The sequence below is a fragment of the Lactuca virosa genome, chromosome 1 (genome assembly GCF_052849685.1).
Source record: "Lactuca virosa cultivar CGN04683 chromosome 1, Lactuca_virosa_CGN04683_v6, whole genome shotgun sequence".
In the NCBI taxonomy this organism is placed as follows: Eukaryota; Viridiplantae; Streptophyta; class Magnoliopsida; order Asterales; family Asteraceae; genus Lactuca; species Lactuca virosa.
This window is the reverse complement of record NC_136426.1, coordinates 103,227,807-103,250,520: the sequence shown is the minus strand read 5'-3', so window position 1 is coordinate 103,250,520 and position 22,714 is coordinate 103,227,807. Positions and strand designations below refer to the sequence as shown.

General features: G+C 38.2%; 1 protein-coding gene across 1 annotated transcript; it reads right to left on the bottom strand.

Moving 5' to 3' along the window:
• Positions 1-5,604: 5,604 nt before the first annotated feature.
• On the bottom strand, positions 5,605-10,833 carry LOC145118585 (protein FAR1-RELATED SEQUENCE 5-like). The gene is made up of 6 exons (XM_079054285.1): positions 10,595-10,833; positions 10,101-10,553; positions 9,747-9,978; positions 8,993-9,109; positions 8,407-8,879; positions 5,605-5,836 (listed from the first exon to the last, which is right to left on the bottom strand). Exons 1-6 carry the CDS (start codon positions 10,831-10,833, stop codon positions 5,605-5,607), a joined length of 1,746 nt encoding a protein of 581 aa, XP_078910411.1.
• Between the last annotated feature and the right edge of the window lie 11,881 nt (positions 10,834-22,714).

The window sequence follows — 22,714 nt, the reverse complement described above, 5'->3', positions numbered from 1 at the left end:
CGGAAGTCGAAGGAACTGAGGAACAAAAGGGTGGAGCTGGTGAAGGTGCAATGGCAACATCGGGAGGACTCGGAATGGACTTGGGAGCCCGCGGATGAGATGATGGAGCATTATCCGGAGCTGTTCCGGAAGGGAGCGGCAGACTTCGAGGACGAAGTCTAAAATAAGTGGGGGAGATTTGTAACACCGGGTTCATGGTATGATTTTATTTAAGTTTTTATCTTAATTTTGCCACGAACTCGGCGAGTCTGCGTCCCGACTCGCCGAGTAGCAGCAGGGTGGACACGGGATTTGAGCGGTGAACTCGGCGAGTCGATGCATGGACTCGGCGAGTCCACCTGTCTAGATGAAACTCTATTTTCAGACATTGCACCCTATTTTACCCATTCTAAAACACCCATTTCGTCCCATTCTCTTCCAGAAGAACTGTAGAGCGAAACCCTAGCCCATTTTGATCCTTGTGAGTGATTTTGGCTTGGTGAAGGAAGTTTGAAGCTTAGAAGAAGAAGGAGGAAGTTGGAGGGTGCAAGGAAGTGTGGTAGATCCGAAATCTACCCTGAGAGAAGCTCCTAACCAGGTAAGAAAGCTCCTTCTTGATCCTTAGTAAAATAGATTCCCTTTTTGTCCTTTATATGTGGATTACAAGCCCTTAAAACCTCCCAAACTCCGTGTGTTTATGCCCTAGGAGCTTAGAATTATGGTTTGGAACCATTGCATGTCTCAGTTTTGGCCAGAATGGGTGAAGAGTCGAAGGGTACTCGGCGAGTGCCAAAGTGCACTCGGCGAGGTCCATGAAGATGGCCTTAGACTCGGCGAGTTGGATAAACAACTCGGCGAGTCCTATGAAGATTGTCTGGTACTCGGCGAGTCGCTCTTCAAACTCGGCGAGTCCCTTGAATATGGCCTTGAACTCGACGAGTTGTTCTTCCAACTCGGCGAGTCATATGATCAGTCACTAGGATAAGAAGGGTTTAAGTGTAGGAGGTCCAACCCTCCGTAGTCGCACGTGGAATTAGCAATTTAACGTGTAGCTATAGTCCCAGAATCTCCAAATCTCCAAGGATGATGTTCTGATGGAAGATTGGAGCGATTTGTGAGATCTGTTCGTCGGACTCGGCGAGTCCCCCCTTGGACTCGGCGAGTCCAGTCGCGGGTTTGTTAGTTGTCCCCGTCTAGCGAGTCAGGCTGACTCAGTGAGTGGGAACAGGGACCCGATGAGTCAGAGTCGGGCTAGACATAGAAGGACTCGGCGAGTCGCCATATGGACTCGGCGAGTCCAGTCAATCAGAAGGTTGACTTTGACCAAGGAGTTGACTTTGACCAGTCATTTGACCTTAAGGGTATTTATGAGCACCTAATCCATGTTTACGGATTTATAGCCGGAGGGATTACCGGTGCGGCAGCCAGGCGTAGTCTGAGCAGGTTTTCGGCAGCTACTCTCGAGGTGAGTTTCCTTCCAGTAGGGACGGGTCTAAGGCACCAAGGTCGGCCCGTATAGACGATATGTTAGTATCGGAGTGTGGGCGGAGCCCGTATCTCATAGCTGAGTTTGATTGTGTTATATGCCAGTATGATAGAATTGCTTATACTTGTTGTCTGTGTGATACTTGTATGTTATGGTTTAGTAGCGGAGTGTGGGCGAGGCCCGTATCTCCATGGATAGTAGAGTGTGGGCGAGGCCCGTATCTCTATGGGTGTGGACGAGGCCCGTATCCCTTAGCTATTCATTATATAATTACATGGTATGTGGCATTATGGGGGAACTCACTAAGCTTCGTGCTTACGTTTTATAGTTTTGTTTTCAGGTACCTCTTCAGCTAGGGGAAAGGAGTCGGCGCGGTAGCGGCCTATCACACACTCTCATGTTTTCCGCACTATGGATTTTCTGGGATGTACTCTGAATATTTTACTATGATGTTACCGGTTCTCAGACATAAATTAATATTATGAATGTTTTGTAACGATGTTTTTATGTATTAACCTAATTTAAAAATGAAATTTTTAGCTGGTATTTTTGGGATGTTACACGCGTTGCACTGACTCTGGCCCTGCTGGCCCTTCAACCGATGATCAGAAGTCATGGGTCTCTTCTCGGGATCCTCTACTATACCCACCTAGCACAACCCTCTCTTTCTAGGGTGCTCCAAATCGATCTCGCATCTGCAACTTCTTGGAAATCATATCCTTCAGGGTCTGACACCCTGTCACGCTCACTATCTCGCTTGCCAATGGGTAAGCTGAAACAACTGGAACATCCTCTGTCCCCAAACTGGGTCACAAACTCTTCCCTGAAGCTTCTTAGATTCTCCAAGACTCTAACTAATTCGAGTATGGATCCTATGCTTTAAGTAGTACGGGCCCAATACTACCTTCCACACCTATCCATACTTTCCTCAGCAATCCTCCCGAATCCTCCAAGTCACTTCCTCAAACTGTTACACCCAAGTCTCACTGAACCTCACTACTAACTCACTGAAATATATCCTAGGCTTCCCTAGGTTCCCGACTCACCCAGTCCTCAGCTGCTGAAAGATTCCCAGTAATGTCAACTAGCAACCTCATGAATATAGCCACATGCAACAGAGATCAGATAATCCTTCGAGTAAAAGACCCATCCCTAGAACGGTTGGACTCAGACAAGAGCTGCGTAATAGGGTCAAGTCTCTCACTCTGAGATTATCGGGCCTGTGTCCCATGTGACTTAGCATATTCACTTAATAGTTAGCTCACATTACTAAGAGTCCCACAAAGCACAAAGCAAGCAGCATTCAGACAATGGAAAATCTAACCATCATATTCTAATCAGATCATTCTATCCTCTAATCAGGAATCTGTACATGCAATTCAAAGGCTCATACAATCAGGCATAACCTAAACAGGCTATCCTATTACTGGCTGATCAGTACTAGCATGCAAGTCTACAAGCACATACAATAGGCATATAAGGCATCCTCCTAGATCCTTAGCCCTAATCTAGCATGCAATTCTCATAACCATATCATATCATATCATAACATAACATGTATGGGTATCTTGGGGAAAAATTTACTTGAGCTCGACTGATTGCACGCATCACACACTTTGTTCTTCTCAAAGTTCTTTTCTCTTTTCAGATTCTTTTCAAACTCTTTTTTTTTATATAAAATGGTTTTACTTTTGAAAATTTTCATACCAAGCCCTTAGTTTGAGTTCAGACACACCCGAGAGCATGTCCGAATCCCTAAAACCAAGGCTCTGATACCAACTTGTAACGTCCCAAAATTCAAGGCCAAAGATTTCGTTTTAATTAAGTTATTATATAAAACCATCAGTATAAAAACATTCATATTAATATCTCATGTCAAAACCAAAGTGTCAATAATCAAAACATATTATCATAAAACCATATCAGAGTGTAATCCCAAAGATCTCATGTGCGGAAAACATAGTGTGATGCGTTGCGATCAAGCCGACTCCTTTCCTTTGAAAACGAGTACCTGAAACCAAAACTGTAAACCGTAAGCACAAAGCTTAGTGAGTTCCCCCATCATACCACATACCACACAATCATATAACATATATATACTGTCAGGCATATATGGGTGCCCGACCTCCCCCTTCGGTCCTCTCGACCGGATACTGCCTAGCATATCTGGGTGCTAGCCTCCCCTTCGGTCCTCTTGACCAGATACTGCCTAACATACCTGGGTGCTGGGCTCCCCTTCGGTCCTCTCGACCGGATACTGCCTAGCATATCTGGGTGCTGGCCTCCCCTTCGGTATCTTTCAACCGGTAACCGGGGACTATTTCACCCCCCCAACACTACCACATAAAAGCATAGCATAAACACATAAGTCATATACTGCCTAGCATATCTGGGTGCTGGCCTACCCCTTCGGTCCTGTCGACCGGTAAGTGGGGACTATTTCACCCCTACTACTACCACATAATATCATATCACATTTATCATAATCTGTCTAGCATAGTTGGGTACTAATCTACCCCTTCGGCCCTATCGACCGGTAACCGGGGACTATTTCACCCCCTACTACCACTATCACATAACATCATATCATGCTAGCACATAAACATAACAGGTAGTAGCAAACATCGACAATTATCACAAAGACAATCATCTAACAACAACTCCTATTGGTGGGCCGGCATTGTGGCCGTAGACCCACCGCTACTGGAAGGTAACTCACCTCGCACTGCTGAAGTCCTGTAGACTCAACCCCACACTGCTGAAGTCCCGCAGACTCGACCCCAGCTGCTGGATGATAGATTCCCGATCTGTCAATATCAAAACATCACCCAATTAATAATTGGGTCCCAACACATAACCAGTAGTACATTCTTTGGATAATTACTACATTGCCCCAAGCTTGGCTCATTCAAGCCCAAGGCCCAATCCATAGGCCCAAAGTCAATTAGGAATCAAGCCCAACACGTGGCCCAATTTTCCAAATTGGGCCCAGGCCTATACATGGTCTTATTCTAAGGCCCAACATCATATAATCATTAAGGCCCAAACTATGGCCCAATTTTCCAAATTGGGCCCAAACCCCTTACATGGGCCTTACCCTAGGCCCATTAAATTATTCTAGTCCAATTGCTTGACTTTGGATGGCCAATTAATAACCCGATCATCAAGGCCCAATAAAGAGGCCCAATAATAAACCCAAATGAGATTAGGGTTTCACATAGAATGACAATTAGGGTTAGGTTTCCTACTTAACCCAATAAGGACTTAATCCATTAAGTCCATCATTCTTCTAAATAAGTCATATGGTGTGATTTGGGCTTAATCACACAATTCCATTCCAATGGCCCAAAAGTGGGTCCCAAAGTCCAAGCTCATAAATCCAATATTAGGGTTTTCTAAACCCTAATTAGGGTTTCCAACCCCATCTTAGACCAATAGGCCCAATAGCTAGGTCCTTAAGCCCATTAGGGTTTCCTAAGGTCAATTAGGGTCCATTAGACCCATTAGACACATGTTTGGGCTTTAATGTCAATTAGGGCTTCATTAGGCCCAATAGGGTTTCACTAAGCCCATTAAGGCTTCTTTGGGCCCATTAGGGTTTCAAGCACCCCAAATAAATCAACATAACGAGACAAGGCACACCGCCACCCGGCACGGCGGCCGGTGGCGGCAGGAGGCGGCAGTCACCACCCTAAGGTGGTGGTTTTCGGTTTTCTTTCATTAATCAAATTTTTTTACAGTTACAAAGCCCATCCGATCAATACACGCACACCCTAATCTAATTACAAACACATGCACACGAAAATATACCCACCCATGGTGGTACACGGCGGCAGCCACCACCTCACGGTGGTGGCAGTGGCTTTTCCGGTCAAACGAAGTCACGCACAACACAAACACATGCTTCTAATTGTAACAAACACCCCAGCCACCCACCTGGTGGCGGCTGGCGACGACAGCAACAACGCGAGTGGTAACAGCGGCGGCTTAATGTGGCGGCTTGACGTTCGCAAGGTGGCAGAACGAAAGAAGAAGGAGACACGGAGCAGCTCCGACCGCGTCTTCCCGGTTGCAGCGCAGTGGCGGTTCAAAGCAGCAACATCTGACACCGGCGACGGAACACCGTAGACGGCGCGTCATCAGCCAAGAGCAGCAGCAACGCAAGACAGCGGTAGCAGAGGAGTGGGGCGACGACGTTCCTGATGGTTTTTGGCTTCAACACCGGCGGGTAATGACTTCATCGGAGGTGGTGGTGTGGTACCAGAAATCGCAAGTGATGGTGGCGGCTGGAGGTTATGGTTAGAGAGGATAGCGGCTGCATCGTCCATTAGGGTTAGGGCAACCAGGGATGCGGGTTCATATATCCCGCTCCTAACAAACTTCCATCCATATTAACAACATCAATCCCTCTTTTCCTCATTTCTTTCAAATTAAGGCCGATATTTACCATATAAACCCTCATAATCACAATCCCTTACAATTTAAGTACAATATTTACTTAATAGCCCTCCGCCTTGGAAATATTTTCAAAACTAATCCAGGATTTACCTTTTTAACCCCCGATTCCATAAATCTTTACAATATAACCCAGAATTTACATTTTATCCCTTAGTTCCATAATTCCTTTCATATTGAGTCCTAATTGTTACCCATCAGCCCCTGTCTTCATAAATAATTATAAGCTGAGTCTGAAAATTACACTTTTAACCCCTAATCTCTTAAAGTGTGACAATTAGCTCTACGAGACCATCATTTGGTATATAATTATTTATTTTAGGGCTTCTATTCGTTCATTAATTTATTTATTTATTAAATAAATAAACAGGGTGTTACATTTCACATGGAAGGTTTTTTCCCCAAATGTGAACTGTTTGGACACGTACTGGATTGCTGGAGTCATCTATTAAATTTCGATGAAGATTTGCGTTCCAATCTATCTCCTCGCAGACTATTTGCCACTACCACGTTGACAGTACAATCTCAATAAACCCTAACATTCATTAAGTATGGCATGATATAATCATTTATGCTTGCACATACATGAGTTCCACATTTTCACATTATACCTTCAAATTCATCTTCCTAATACACTACTCATATTCATTATCAACAACCTTTGTACTTACTTTCTATATCTTCTTCACAGAGTTTGTATCTCGAAAATAATGCGTTAACAGAGGAAGATCGTCAAAAAATATTTTTAGAAAATTTGAGCCTTTCCACTGACGATTTTGATGCAACACTGCACGATGTTCAATTAGTATGCTTCTATATCCACTTTATATAATTACTTAGTTAATACTTTAGCAGATATTGATGTAAGTTTTAGTTAGTGCATTGACAATACCAACACTAATTTTTTTTAATCATATCCTTAATATTTGTTTCAGCTATTCCTACCAGTCGTCCGTGAATTTCATATTTTCCTTTTCGTAATCGACTTTTAACAACTTGCATTTTGGATCATTGACAACATCAAAAGAGATGAAGACACCCAGGACACATATGGTCTGCTACCAGATCTCATTGTAAGATACAAATACAGACCACTATTATTTTTATATATAAATGCATCCTTTTTTAAAATATAATCCTATATTATTTCCAGCATTCATACATGAGTGACTATTTGCGGCCTATTCTCCATCCAAATGTTGAACCCTTTTCACATGTCCCAAGACAAATCCCCCAACTATCTTGGGCAACAGTAAAAAATAGCATTGACTGTGGTATTTTTACGATGCATCACATGGAAACGTTCATGGGTGGAAACATCATAGATTTCAAAACTGGATTCAAGTGAGAGTCGATTGCACATGACAACCAATTATCCAGACTAAGGGTTATATATCTGTACAAAATAATTAATTCTGACTACAACCTGCTGAAGAATTCAATCCTTCATCAGGTCGTAGAATTCCAAAAGCTTCCTGCATCTAACCGACAACAAATATTGAAAGATGCTGCAACCAGGATCCATGACAGATTGATTGAATTTGGTTAAATAATGTTGTATTAAGAAGTCTTTTTTGTTTAAGGTCTGGGAAGATTAGTAGGTTATTTACTTTTAGACTAGTATGAAGATGGAACAATGCAACTTATTTGTCTCTATTTTGCTTTTTGATTATGTACCTTCCTTTTTTCTTTATATTATATGAAAATATCTTTTATTATTCTAAAATGATTGTATCTTGTGGTTATTGTTAATCGAAACTAATATCTTAGAGTTTTGTAGCTGGCTTTTATATTACATACCCAAAATGTTACCACATGTTGGATTAATGTTTTAGACTTTTACATAATAGGATAAGCGGGTGGTACGATTTTAAAAACTGTGATTAAATTAGTTACAACCCAACTTATTTTTGTCATAAAAACATCATAAATTATGTGCATAACCAACTAATACATCACTACACATGTACCATGTATAGCCTTGTCCTTTTTTATTTTACTCCACTAAACTAGCAATAGCTTTAACATTTTATAAAATCACATACCCAATCAAAACAAACATTACAAGCATCAAACCATATCATCCTATATGATAAACGTACATAATCAACACACGCATCACCATCTCATAAAATATCATGGTTGTATACAATCGACACAAACATCACCAGCATCATACTATCTCTAATAGATTCAACCAAAACTTATGCGATAAAAACTAATTCAACATAAATAAAACAAACTTGTATTATTCAATTGAAAAAAATCCAATGCATAAGTTCAAACATAAGTCATACCATAAATACTAAATTATTAATGATAAACAAAACATCACTAAACTAACACTTATCCTAACTACAATTGGAATTCTCACGCGCAATTCTTACTTTGCAAGTCCTCCAATTATGATTCACATATAAGTTTCATCCTGTGCACTTTCGTGAACCACTTTTTGAAGATGCAGATGCCTTCTCCGCTGCACTAACCATCCGTTTCTTAGTACCACTTCCTTTTTATGTATCACTGAGGGGACATTAATTTCTATGTGGTCTGGAATACTAACCCAAAATAGTCTAAACACAGCTTCATCTCTTTCATCCAATCCAATAGTATTAACCGGATCTTGCTCAAAAACCCTCCTCATCGTGCGTGTGTTCTTCACAAAATCTTTTAATTTTTCCTTATCATTCTGAACACGCTCCAGACAGTACTCTATGTTACTATATGCTTCGGTTAACAATTTAAAAGTTTCATCTTCCATTTCACCAAGCCCATTCTTACTGACCAACAAATGGCTAGAAATAATATCCCTTCTCCACCTCCGCAGAATATATTGCTTCGGTATCTCCTCAATATGATTATTCTTCTGAACTGCAAACACATGTCGACACAAAATACCCATTCGCTTGAAGAGTTCACATGCACATTTTACTTCCTTTTCTGGCAACTTCAGTTCCACCTACAACAAAATTCTAATTCATACATTTGACACATTTTTTTTTAAATTCGTTTGTTTACATTCTTATTAACATTACGGCTGCTTGTACATTCAGATGAATCTTATGAACTAACCTTACACTTTGTCTTCAATTGTCTTCTTTTGTCCAAATGTGTAATCATAACTACCTGCCACCCATTAATATTTTCTACGCTATCAATTGAACAGTTCCAAGCTCCTTTGTATATCTCCTTTCGAATTTATGCAAAAACTGTATTTGTGGACACTTTTGCTGCATGTTGCTCTAATCCTGTGCCCATCCAAAATTTATGCTTTATTCTCTTAGTTTCATTATTAAGATGACGCTGCGTGTTACGCTGTTTTCCAATCGTCGTGTCATAGTTAACCATGAAATACAAAAGGAAATTCCCATGATGCGCGTACTTATTAAAAAACGAATTTGCACTTTCAGACCTGGAAGTTGTTTTCATCAGTCCATGCATTGGCATGTCCTTAAACTAAGTTGGTATCCATGAAGTCCGCCTGCGATACATGTCTTTAAACCATCGTTTATCTTGCAGATTGTAATCCTTCATCAATGATTTCCACGCTAATTCGAACTCAAGCGGATCCATATATATATATATATATATATATATATATATATATATATATATGTTCCATAGTAGTTTGTTGAAGCGTTTTCTGAAATCCGTGTTTTTCAGAATATCCCCACTAACCTGATACACAACCATTTTGTGGTCAACACATATGCTTGTTATACTTCAAATTACCCACACATTGTAACATATAAATGTACATTCATCAACAAAATTCATATTTGATTATATACTCACCACATGTAATCCACTTACCCATATAACATACCTTTGCCTGTAGTTTTTTTGTTATATGCCATAAGCATAATCTATGCTTGGCGTTCGGGAATACAGCTTCAACTGCCTGCAAAATCGCTGGATCCTGGTCTGTTGACACCAATGTTGGTTCTTTTCCATGAGCTTTTAAAAAAGCTTCAAGCAACCAACGATAAGACTCAATTTTCTTATTACTAAGTAGGCCAGCACCAACAGTAACATATCTTTTGTGATTATCAATAGCTCTAAAAGGGACAAATACCATTCCATACCCGAATACAAATAGTGGTCATTATTAATGACATCATACAAACAAAATAATCAAAATATACACATCATACAAAATAACACTAACAATAACACTTACTTATTTGTTCGGAAGGTAGCGTCAAAAGATATCACATCTCCAAACTCCTTGCAGAACACCTTATCTGTTTCATCAGCCCAGAACAAAGCATTCAACACGCTATCCACACATTTGTACTCAAAAGAATAATCCGGAAAATCTGTTTTCCTATCATTCATTTTATTCACTACCAACTGCGCATCCTTGTTGCCTATAATGTTACCCAAATTTTTCCTAAAATTTTTGTAATCACTCTCTTCAGGACCAACACACTCATACCCACCTTTTAACGCAACACGAAGTTTATGCGCCTTTATTGCACCAACATTTGATGTTGTTGCGCGGATAATAAACTCATTGTCCGCATAATTTAATTTTCTAGCTTTTTTTGAATGTTTGTGCTCTTCTGTGGTATAAAGAGGGTGGTTGTGCAGCTCTTGAAACTCTCTAATTTGGAACTCATTTGTTCCAATACTAACACGTTCAAACTTTATCAATGCTTTACAATCCGTTACAATAAAGTTTGAGTTTCTATGTTTCCTTCCACCATTGTCTGTATCCAGTGTATCCAGGCTTCTCTATCTGGTATTTTCCCTGCGCGATTGCAAACAACATACTTTATCTTTATTGATTTCTCATGTCGAAACCTTGAAGTTGTGTTCAACCGAACATCAAACCCAGCATGCTCTGCATATTTTCTATACATATTGATCGCATGTTTTAGTGATTCAAAGGTAACCTGATCATCAGGCATAAATTCTTTCGCGACACTAGGTTTCTATAGCTTAGATGATCCACCTGGTGAATATAAAATGCTATTGTTGATGCATTCGTTCATTCAATCAGATTCCGCACCTAATCAAAACCGTTCCAGTTTAATTTTATTTTTATATATAATAATTTTTTTTAACACTAAACAAAATTCATTACCATCACAATCATCAACACTTTCAACCGATTCATTGTCACTTTCATATGTTGGATTAGTGTCTAAGCCCGTAACTATATTTGGTAAGTACTTGACCCGGTTGTGCATGGTCCTTTTGGGTTGCCTTCACCATAGCAACTTGACAGGTTGATTTATATAGAGAGAAGAGATATTATTATATTAATATGTTAAAGGAATAATAATATTATTTAATTAATATTAGTCATAAATTAATTAGGAATTAATTTGGTGACTAAAAGAGGTTAATTGAATAAAGGGGCTTAAACTGTCAAATGTGTGATAGTTGTGTTTTTGGGCTATGAATCCTTATGGATATTAGGGTGGCCGAATTTTAGGGTTAGGATATCTTAAATTCGTCCAAGCCTTATATCTAGAAGGATCCTTGGATTGCTTAGGGCCTAAGTTATTCAATTAGGGTTAAGGATGTAACCCTAGTAGCTCATAGTATAAATAGACCCTATGGGTGAGAGAAATCGGCCACTCTTGTAAGAAAGAAACCCTAGAGCCGATTTTCTCATCTCTCCTCTCTCTCCAAATCATCCTCTTGCTAGTTGGTGTTTGTAAGCCATTAGAGGAGTGACAATTGTGACTCTAAGCTCCAAGAACAAGAAGATTCAAGCAAGCAACTTAAGGTATTCTTCTAGATCTGATTTCATGTGTTATGTTTCAATTGTTATCTCTAGATCTAGCATTGTAAGCCTTGGAAACATTGCATGTTCAATTAGAGAAACCTAGATCCAAGCATTAGGTTTTGCATGTGCACATAGGAAAGTTCTTATGGCTCAAACCCATCAGTGGTATCAGAGCCTTGATTGATTTCTATTGAATTGATGCTTTGGTTGATTGCTTTTTGCATGGAAAAATCGTTTTTGTGCCCCTGACTGATGAACTCGGCGAGTCCCATTGTGGACTCGGCGAGTAGCTCCAACTCGGCGAGTTCATAATGGAACTCGGCGAGTTCAAGCGTCAGTTAGAGTAGATTTCGGGATTTCTTGCTGTTTTGCTTGAGGATACTTGCCTTAATTGTTATGGGTCATTAAAATCTGAATTTTATCATATATTTGAGTATATCCTTGACCAAACAAAAGATAATTGCCATTTGATTGAATAATAATTTCCTTATATGATTATAATAAATTATTTGAATGAAATTGGTAAATTGTCTTGCAAGTTATATTGACTAGGTCAAATTTAGATAATCATTAAATTAATTAGTTAATTTATATTATTTGCTATTTGATCCTTTATGTTTTGAAAAGTTCAAAAACTTGCCCTCAAGTTTTGAAATTTAAGTTTTGTGATTAAAAGTTTAATTTGAATAATTTAAATTTCAAACCCTAGAATTTTACAAGTTTTAAAATTCAACCCTATACTTATAATATTATAAGATTAATATATATATATATATATATATATATATATATATATATATATATATATATATATATATATATATATATATATATATATATATATATATATATATATATATATATATATATATATATATATATATATATATATATATATATATATATATATATATATATGTGTATAACTTAAATGCTAGTCTTACCGTTAGTAGGCCTCATTCACGAAGCCAATCTATAAGGGGGTATAAGGTTATGGCCTATAAAATGGCCGTTTAATGAGTGTCCATTCTCACCCACCGCTTCCTTGATTGGTGGAGAGTCGTTAGGCGAATGGGTAGGATCGGGCAAACCCTTCCTCATTAAAAGTATAATGAATCTATATTAAGTAACTAAATGTTTTTACAAAATTCCCAATCTTAGTTACTTTAGGCAAAAAGTGAATTGATGCAATTCCATGAAATTACACTTTGTACCCTTGCTAAGACGTTAATGGAGCGCGTGTGGTTAACCGGCACATTAATTGGGTTCTAAGCAAAGGTGGCAAAGGGTGACTCATTGTTTGTTATAGTTCAATGGAGCGTGTGTGGTTTACCAGCACATTGAATAGGTAACTGTAACAATGAGGGCACCATGTATGTTTGCATGGTTATTCACACCCACTTTGTGATCCTCGGCATCAGAGTCACAAACGAGAGGGGCATATCGAGATTTAAACATGCCATTGAAAAGTTCAATGTATCTCAAAAGATCTAGGAGTTTTCAATACATTTAAAACCTAATTTCTTTTTCGTTTTTCATGGTGAAGAATTAGTGAATCGACATTCACTTGCCTTCAAATTATTTACTTATTAGATTACGGCATCCCTCTTCTAATTAGTAAATAATGTTGTTGGTTCCTAGCCCTAATTTTTCATTTGGGTGATTAATTTGGGAAATTCATTTCTAATCAAACTTTGTTCTTTTTCCATTTCAGATGTCGAACGCAAACAACAACACTTCTGGGTCAAACTCCTCTGGTTCATTCTCACTCATGAACTTGTGTGGGAAAGTGATCTTCGATGGGACCAATTTCAGTAATTGGATCCGCAACATTCGCATGGCCACTCGCTACGAGGACAAAGAGTATGTCCTCGACGAGAAGCTTAAGGAGATTGACATTGAAACTGCTACTGTCGATGAGATCGCGGCCTACGAGGCCCACGAGCGTGATGCCACGAAAGTCCATTGCATCATGCTCGCGACTATGACTGCTGAACTTCAAAAGTCCTATGAGGACAAGTACCCCTACGAGATGCATCAGGATCTGCTGGAACGCTACCACCAGAGCGCCAGGCAAGAAAGGTATGAGATCATCACTTCGATGATCACTACCAAAATGGGAAATGGAGAGTCTCTTACTGCCCATCTACAAAAGATGCAGAGATATGTTGATCGCCTGCTGAAGTTGAATGTGAACTTCGATGAAGAGCTAGCAATTGACATTATCCTTCACTCATTGCCTTCCTGCTATAGCCAGTTCCGCATGACCTATCACATGAATAAGGAAGAAGTATCTTTGAGCAAGCTTCAGGGCTTGTTGAGGACTGTTGAGAGCAACCTCAAGGATAAATCTGCTACAACACCTCCCACTCCAGCTGCTGCCCCTGTCTTGGCAATAGGGCAAGGGAAGGGTAAGAAGAGGAAGGCCTCCTTAAGGAGCCACCACAAGGGAAAGTCTCAAGATGGCACCTCTTCTAGTGGAACCAAAGTTGGTTCTGCTAAACCCAACTCAAACCCCAAGGAGGCAGAGTGTCACCACTGCCACAAGATAGGGCATTGGAAGAGAAGCTGCCCAGAATATCTGCAGGCCATCAAGGATGGAAAGATCAAGCCATCTTTCGCAGGTATTTACACAATTAAATCTAATAGTTTGTCACATGCTACTTCTTGGGTTCTTGATACAGGATGTGGTTTTCACATATGTTCTGATTTGCAGGGACTAAGAAGAAATAGGGATGTGGAGCGTGGAATGATGAATCTGATCATGGGAAACAGAAGATCGTCGCCTGTGACCAAGATTGGAGTTTATTCCTTAGTGCTTAGTAATGGTTTAGATTTAAATTTGAATAATTGTTGCTATTCGCCAGATATGGCTAGAAACATCATTTCATTTCATGGTTTATATAAACAAGGCTTTAGATATTCATTTGATAATGAAAAGGGTTCTATTTATGCTTATTTTAATAATGTTTTATATTTTTAAGCATTGCCTTGTAATGGAATATATGAAACTGTGATGGTTGTAGACAACTTAGGAAATGATGTATTATGTGTGAATTCTTCCAATAGTATGGACAAAGCATGCTTGTGGCATTGTCGCCTTGGCCATGTTAACAAGAAACGCATAGCCCAACTCTAAAAGGATGGAGTTTTGGAGTCATTCGACCTTAGGTACGATGACGTATGCGAATCTTGTTTACTTGGAAAGATGACCAAGTCACCCTTCACTGGCACTTGTGCGAGGGTGAAGGTTTATTGGATCTCATACATACAGATGTATGTGGACCCTTTAGATCCACCACAAGGGACGCAAATCGCTTCTATGTGACTTTCACAGATGATTATAGCAGATATGGGTATATCTACTTGATCAAGCACAAGTCAAAAACCTTTGAAAAGTTCAAAGAGTTTAAACAAGAAGTGGAGAATCAATTGGGCAGGAAAATCAAGATGCTTCGATCTGATCGAGGTGGAGAGTACCTAAGTCTTGAATTCCACGACTACCTCAAGGAATGTGGAATAGTTTCACAATTGACGCCACCTAGGACACCACAATTGAATGGTGTAGCTGAGAGGCGTAATCGAACCTTGCTAGACATGGTTCGTTCCATGATGAGTCGTGCTTCACTACCTATCTCATTCTGGGGGTATGCCTTAGAGACTGCCGCCCATATCCTTAACTTAGTACCTACGAAGAAGGTTGCCAAAACACCTCACGAGATATGGACAGGAAAGGCTCCCTCGTTAGCACATATCAAGGTTTGGGGTTGCGAGGTTTTCGTAAGACGGGAAACTCACGACAAGCTCAAACCTCGTAGTGAGTGATGTATTTTCATCGGTTACCCACAGAAATCATTTGGATATCTCTTCTACAGACCGAGTGACAATGTTTTCTTCGTTGCGAGAAGAGGGGTTTTCCTAGAGCGAGAACTCATAAGCCAAGGAGACAGTGGGAGGCAGATCGATCTTGAAGAGCTTCAAGAATCGAGCGATGAAGGAACCTCTAACACTGGCGCTCAACCCGAGGAGGAAACTCCAGTTGAATCGATTGACGAATCCTTACCTCTTAGACGTTCCGAAAGAGTTAGTGTTCCACCCCAGTTTTATGGTTTTCATATTACTATGGAAGGGGATACGTTCATTAGTGATAGTACACTAGTGAATATGGACGAACCTAACAGCTATAAAGAAGTCATGGCAGGCCCAGAGTCTGCAAAGTGGAAAGAGGCTATAGATAGCGAGATCCAATCCATGTATGACAACCAAGTTTGGAATTTGGTTGACAATGTACCAGGTCGTAAGACGGTCGGGTGCAAGTGGATCTTCAAGAAGAAGACTAACGTGGATGTAAACATGCACACTTATAAGGCGCGATTGGTTGCGAAGGGTTTCACTCAAACTCCTGGAGTTGACTACGACGAAACCTTCTCACCAGTTGCGAAGATAAAGTCTATCAGGGTGATGCTGGCCATTGCTGCATTTCATGACTATGAAATATGGAAAATGGATGTCAAAACCGCTTTCCTTAATGGGAAGTTGGCTGAGGATGTTTACATGGCTCAGCCAGAGGGTTTTGTCAATGCGAAGCATCCCAATAGAGTGTGTAAGCTTGAGAAGTCTATTTATGGACTTAAGCAAGCGTCTCGCAGATGGAATCTTTTTTTCGACGAGAAGGTCAAAGAGTTTGGTTTTATGCGAAGCGAAGATGAGTCTTGTGTATATGTCAAAGCCAGTGGGAGTGTAGTAAGCTTCCTCGTATTGTATGTCGATGACATACTACTCATAGGAAACGACATCCCGACACTGCAGGAGGTTAAGTCCTGGCTCGGGAAGTGCTTCGCTATGAAGGACCTCGGAGAGGCTTCCTATATTCTGGGAATAAGGATAGTGAGAGACAGAAGTAAGAGACTAATAGGACTTAGTCAGAACACTTACTTGGACAAGGTACTAAAACGTTTTAGTATGGAGAATTCAAAGAAAGGGGAGTTACCAATCCAAAGTAATGCCAAGTTGAGTAAGACTCAGAGTCCGAGTACTGAATTCGAGATAGCAGAAATGAGCCGAGTACCTTACGCTTCCGTAGTCGGCTCGATCATGTACGCTATGACTTGCACTCGCCCTGATGTGGCCTTCGCTTTGAGCATGGTCAGCAGATATCAAGGGAACCCTGGCAGAGCGCATTGGATCGCAGTCAAGAACATTCTTAAGTACCTTCGGAGGACCAAGGAATGGTTTCTAGTCCTCGGTGGAAGTGATGACTTAAAGGTGCGAGGGTACAGCGACGCCAGTTTTCAGACTGACAGGGACAACTATCGTTCGCAGTCGGGCTGGGTCTTTACCCTCAATGGAGGAGCAATAACGTGGAAGAGTTCCAAGCAGGAAACTGTAGCTGATTCAACGTGTGAATCAGAGTACATTGCAGCAAGTGAAGCATCAAAGGAGGCTATATGATTGAAAAACTTCATTGGAGACCTTGGAGTTGTGCCAGCCGTAAAGGAGCCCATGGAGATTTTCTGTGATAATGAAGGAGCGGTTGCCTTGACCAAGGAACCAAGAGATCACGGTAGATCTCGACATATCGACAGAAAATATCACTTTATTCGACATCGGGTGGAAGAGGGCCTCCTCGTAGTGAAGAGGGTATCGTCAGAAGATAACCCAGCAGATCCGCTTACGAAGGGACTGAGCAGGGTTAAACATTTGCAGCACGCTAGGAGCATTGGGCTAAAGGACGATATTAGTTTAGATTAGATAGTTTGGAAACATGTAATAGATAAGTTGTTATTAACATTTGATGATGAAATAAAGGAGTATTAGTTATTAGTAATGTTACTGTCTTATGTTAATATTTTACCTATTATTTCATTTTGCATGTTTTGACTTCCTGAATAATTAAGTTATTTGATAATAATCGAATTATTCGAATGGTCCACAGTCGTTCATATGTTGGAAGTAGATATGAATGAAGACTGTCATGAATTGGTGTGTAGATTGTCTAAAGTGTATTAGACATAGCAAAGGTTTGCTACAACGTTCATGAGTGCTTATGAACTTGATTTGAGCATTGGAATAAACCCACACTTGCCGGAATCACTTCATGGAATCTATCACGAGTGATCGCAAGATGGTAATATCATATGGTCTTAAAACCTAGATATATGGTTTATTGTTTGTTAATTGGTTATGCATTGATAATGCGCAAACGCATCAGTAACTTGATGTTATAAAACGTATTGTTGTGTGTGATTTGATTAGTGGATAGTAGATGCATATAAGTCGAAGTTTATCTGTTCCTTTTATCCTAAGAGGGTAAAAGCGATATCAGGGCCCCTCGATGATTTGATTTGACTTATGTGTCGGGCCCGGTCAGGACTGAATTGATGTGTTCAATTAAGTTCTATGTCAAATAAATCTGAGATCGAGAAACCAATTGCAGGACAATAAGTATGACCATGTTCCATGTAATTGTCCGCACGATATCTAGAACAGAGGATTATACGATCCCTTATCTGAAGGACAGGATATTGATAAGATCAGAGTTTGACAGCGCCTTTGAGAGCTACGATTGCTAATCGGATTGTGTTTGCATTTATAGTTACTAGACTTATCCAAGTGGGAGACTTTTGGATTAGTGTCTAAGCCCGTAACTATATTTGGTAAGTACTTGACCCGGTTGTGCATGGTCCTTTTGGGTTGCCTTCACCATAGCAACTTGACAGGTTGATTTATATAGAGAGAAAAGATATTATTATATTAATATGTTAAAGGAATAATAATATTATTTAATTAATATTAGTCATAAATTAATTAGGAATTAATTTGGTGACTAAAAGAGGTTAATTGAATAAAGAGGCTTAAACTGTCAAATGTGTGATAGTTGTGTTTTTGGGCTATGAATCCTTATGGATATTAGGGTGGCCGAATTTTAGGGTTAGGATATCTTAAATTCATCCAAGCCTTATATCTAGAAGGATCCTTGGATTGCTTAGGGCCTAAGTTATTCAATTAGGGTTAAGGATGTAACCTTAGTAGCTCATAGTATAAATAGACCCTATGGGTGAGGGAAATCGGCCACTCTTGTAAGAAAGAAACCCTAGAGCTGATTTTCTCATCTCTCCTCTCTCTCCAAATCATCCTCTTGCTAGTTGGTGTTTGTAAGCCATTAGAGGAGTGACAATTGTGACTCTAAGCTCCAAGAACAAGAAGATTCGAGCAAGCAACTTAAGGTATTCTTCTAGATCTGATTTCATGTGTTATGTTTCAATTGTTATCTCTAGATCTAGCATTGTAAGCCTTGGAAACATTGCATGTTCAATTAGAGAAACCTAGATCCAAGTATTAGGGTTTGCATGTGCACATAGGAAAGTTCTTATGGCTCAAACCCATCATCATATTCATCAGATCTATCTTCGTAGCCACCTTCGAGTGCTTGTGTAGAGTTATCTGTTCCACCAAAACAATTATACCCGCTATTGATTACATTACACTACAATGTTTATATAGTCTTGATTAAACAGTAACATCACAATGGAATACAACTACCATTATATAACTACATTATAACCGTTCATGAAATACACAAAACTGTTTTGATTTATAAATAATTGTGAACATTAATGATCATCACATTATTCTATTTACTAATCACTTAATAACTACAGTAAATCATTATTGATTAAACTTTAACATCTCGTGCAATTGTTCACTGAACACCCACAAAACCATGTGTTTCATTTTCTGCTCAAATAAAACAGATACCTATAGATCACCATAAAAATGTTTTAAAATTTGCATCATTACAAACATATAAACACATAAATTTATCCACAACACATCATAGAATATCATATATTCTTCAATGATTTCATTACAACTAAGATTATACACCTTATTGGTATAAGATATGTATTTGTGTCGTTATATTGTAGTGAAATCAATTGTATTCATTCATGACTAAATCAAATATATATATATATATATATATATATATATATATATATATATATATATATATATATATATATATATATAATCAAGTATAATCATAACTACATTAAATCATTAGTGATTTACTTCCTATTCAAATATGTATCAACATCATACCATATAATTTCTATAAATCAGCAATGATTTATAGATAACTAAGATTATACAACTTAGTAGAATAATAATTGTATATGTGTCACGAGTAAATTAGATACGTACATACAATTCATTATAATCATCACTGAATAAAATCATTAGTAAATCACGATTAAATTAAATATGTATCAACATCATACCATATAATTTCATAAATTCAGCAATGATTTATAGATAACTAAGATTATACAAATTAGTGGAATAACAACTGTATATGTGTCACGAGTAAATTAGATACGTACATACAATTCATTATAATCATCACTGAATAAAATCATTAGTGATTAACACATTATTCAGTCATTATTAATTATCATATTCTTCCATTTAATAACTAGAGAACAACTAAGTAAATCACTATTGATTTTACTATTGATTTTATTTTCATTCACGATTGAATCATACATCAGGATAAATCATTTCAATCATTTCAATCAGAACTATATAAGAACAATAGTGATTATTACTTAATTCATTTTTATAACAAATGAATACATATCTTAAGTGATTGTTCATAATAACAATGTTCCATTCGCAAAAAAATTAATAGAAATTAACAATTCTTTTTCGTTTTACATAATCATTAAAGAAAAAAAAGTATGAAATCAAAGTCATTTACCTTCACCTTCATCACCAATACCGATCAGTGAATTAAAGTAACCTTCATCACCATAAAAAAACCCCACCACCGGTGTGCTAAGTCACAGACGATTTCAATCAAAGTATCGAAATTTTTTTCCAACGATTACAATAATATTGTTGTACTCTCTTGCAAATTACGATTCCACTCCAAATGTCGGAGCTATGGTGTGCAGAATCAACCAATTTGGTTCCATTTATGTTTATCCAATAAACGTTTTTCATCGTCCAGGCTTCAATCATGGAAAACGGTTGTTACATGTTTATTTAATAAATTTAGGTTATTTTCATGTTGCCTAATTAATACTGATGTAAATATGAAATTTGCTATTTAGACCCTTAGCAAACGATTGGTCCACATTTGTTCTCGCGTTTCTCAACTTTTTAGTGTTCTCAATATAACATATCCCTATATATATATATATATATATATATATATATATATATATATATATATATATATATATATATATATAATTTTATACCTGTTAAATTTGTCTAAATAGAGACGAGTGCAAGATATTCATCACTAACTGGTTGTCAAGGGTATCTGCCACAAAATTCGTGCTCTAACATATATAGTAGGGACACTTGCACATCGTCTTCATCTTGTAATTGATGAAGTGAGTAATGAACACCTGAATAATGTCAACAAATTTCACTAATTTTGAAGGCAATACAAATGGAAAGACACATCGTCTAAACTTTGTCAAAGATGAAGTAGCAGGGAAATAGTCTCCGATTCGTATGTCCTGTCATGCTGCAATGAAAGAAATTATAATTAGGCATTTGGTGCATATTCTGGACTTTAAATACCTATGTTCCGGAGAACATTCCAGAATAGCATTTCAGATTGAGGCATTCCGGAATACCATTCTGGAACAGTTCTACGCATTCCAGACTTGTTCTAAAGATTCTGGACACGATCTTTGTCTTCCGGAGTCATTTCAGACTATTTCAGAATTAGGTTTTTTTTTTACAGATTTGTTGTTCTAGTGCACACAGATACCCATATAATCTTACAGTAGACTAAAAAACTACTAAAATTCGAAGAGCAATAAATAGTTATGTAATCGCACTAAATCATACAAAAAAAACGAAAATATCTACTTTTTAACATATAATCATAAATAAAAACATATAATTATAAAAACAATCGACACATACCACAAAAACTGAATCTCTTCATTGTTAGAAGAAAACATTGTTTGAGTTTGATGTCCGAAATGTTGTCTGGAATGAATGTGAGTTCAAAATGGAGCCCTAAATGAAAGTGAGTTCAAAAATGTTATTTATAAGGAAACCATATTACTGGTCAGATCACTATACTCGTTTACTCATTTTAAAATACAGGGTTGAAATAGGTATTCCAGACCGAATGTTCATTTTTCAATAATTTTTTTTTGTGGTTATTTAAAAAAAAAAAGAAAAAAATTTGTTACATTACTCAATTTCTAAAAAAAAATCTTAGGAAATTAGCTACCATTTTGTCAAATAGTAATGTACATAGCTTAATAATACAAAAACAAAAGGCATGTTTATGCCTTCGTAGATATCTTTAATTTCGCATTATTGTTTCTTTAGGAAAAACTTTATTGCTAGGAGAAGGTTATAGTTAAAGTTTTTAGATTCACAAAGCACTTGTCACTTGATACCATTGGATCTGAATCTTTGATTAGAACGGAGGGAATGGATTCGGCAAAGAGCTCGACGATGTTGAGTTGGCTTGGCAGACACCGCATCAAGAACTCGACATGTCGAGTTCGAGCATCCAATTCTCTCTCTCTCTCTCTCTCTCTCTCTCACACACACACACACACACACACACAAACACACAGAATTCAAATTTTACCTATCTTTTATTTTTATTCATATATCACAACTATTATCAATCTTTACAACTTTTAAATCTTCATCTCTCAAACCTTCAACCCTAATTTACCTTTCTCAAATCTCAATTCCATCTTAGCAATATAAATGCTCCGAGTAGTGGGAAATTTGTGATAAGACCATGAATCCCGATAAAAGACACAACTTTGGCCGGTGCATGAGTTTGTGTATCGGAAGGCCATACCGTCGGCAACACACTCAATGAGGGGATTTTTGGACGAGAATTACCACACATTTTCTCATCGAAATGAATCAATGTAATTATTGTTCGAAAGATCAAATGTATGCAAAATGGAAGTCCACGAACAAAGTGGTATCGGATTTTAACACTTTGTTTATTAACTTGAGACTCATTATGAAGATGATGGTGAGAATGATGTAGA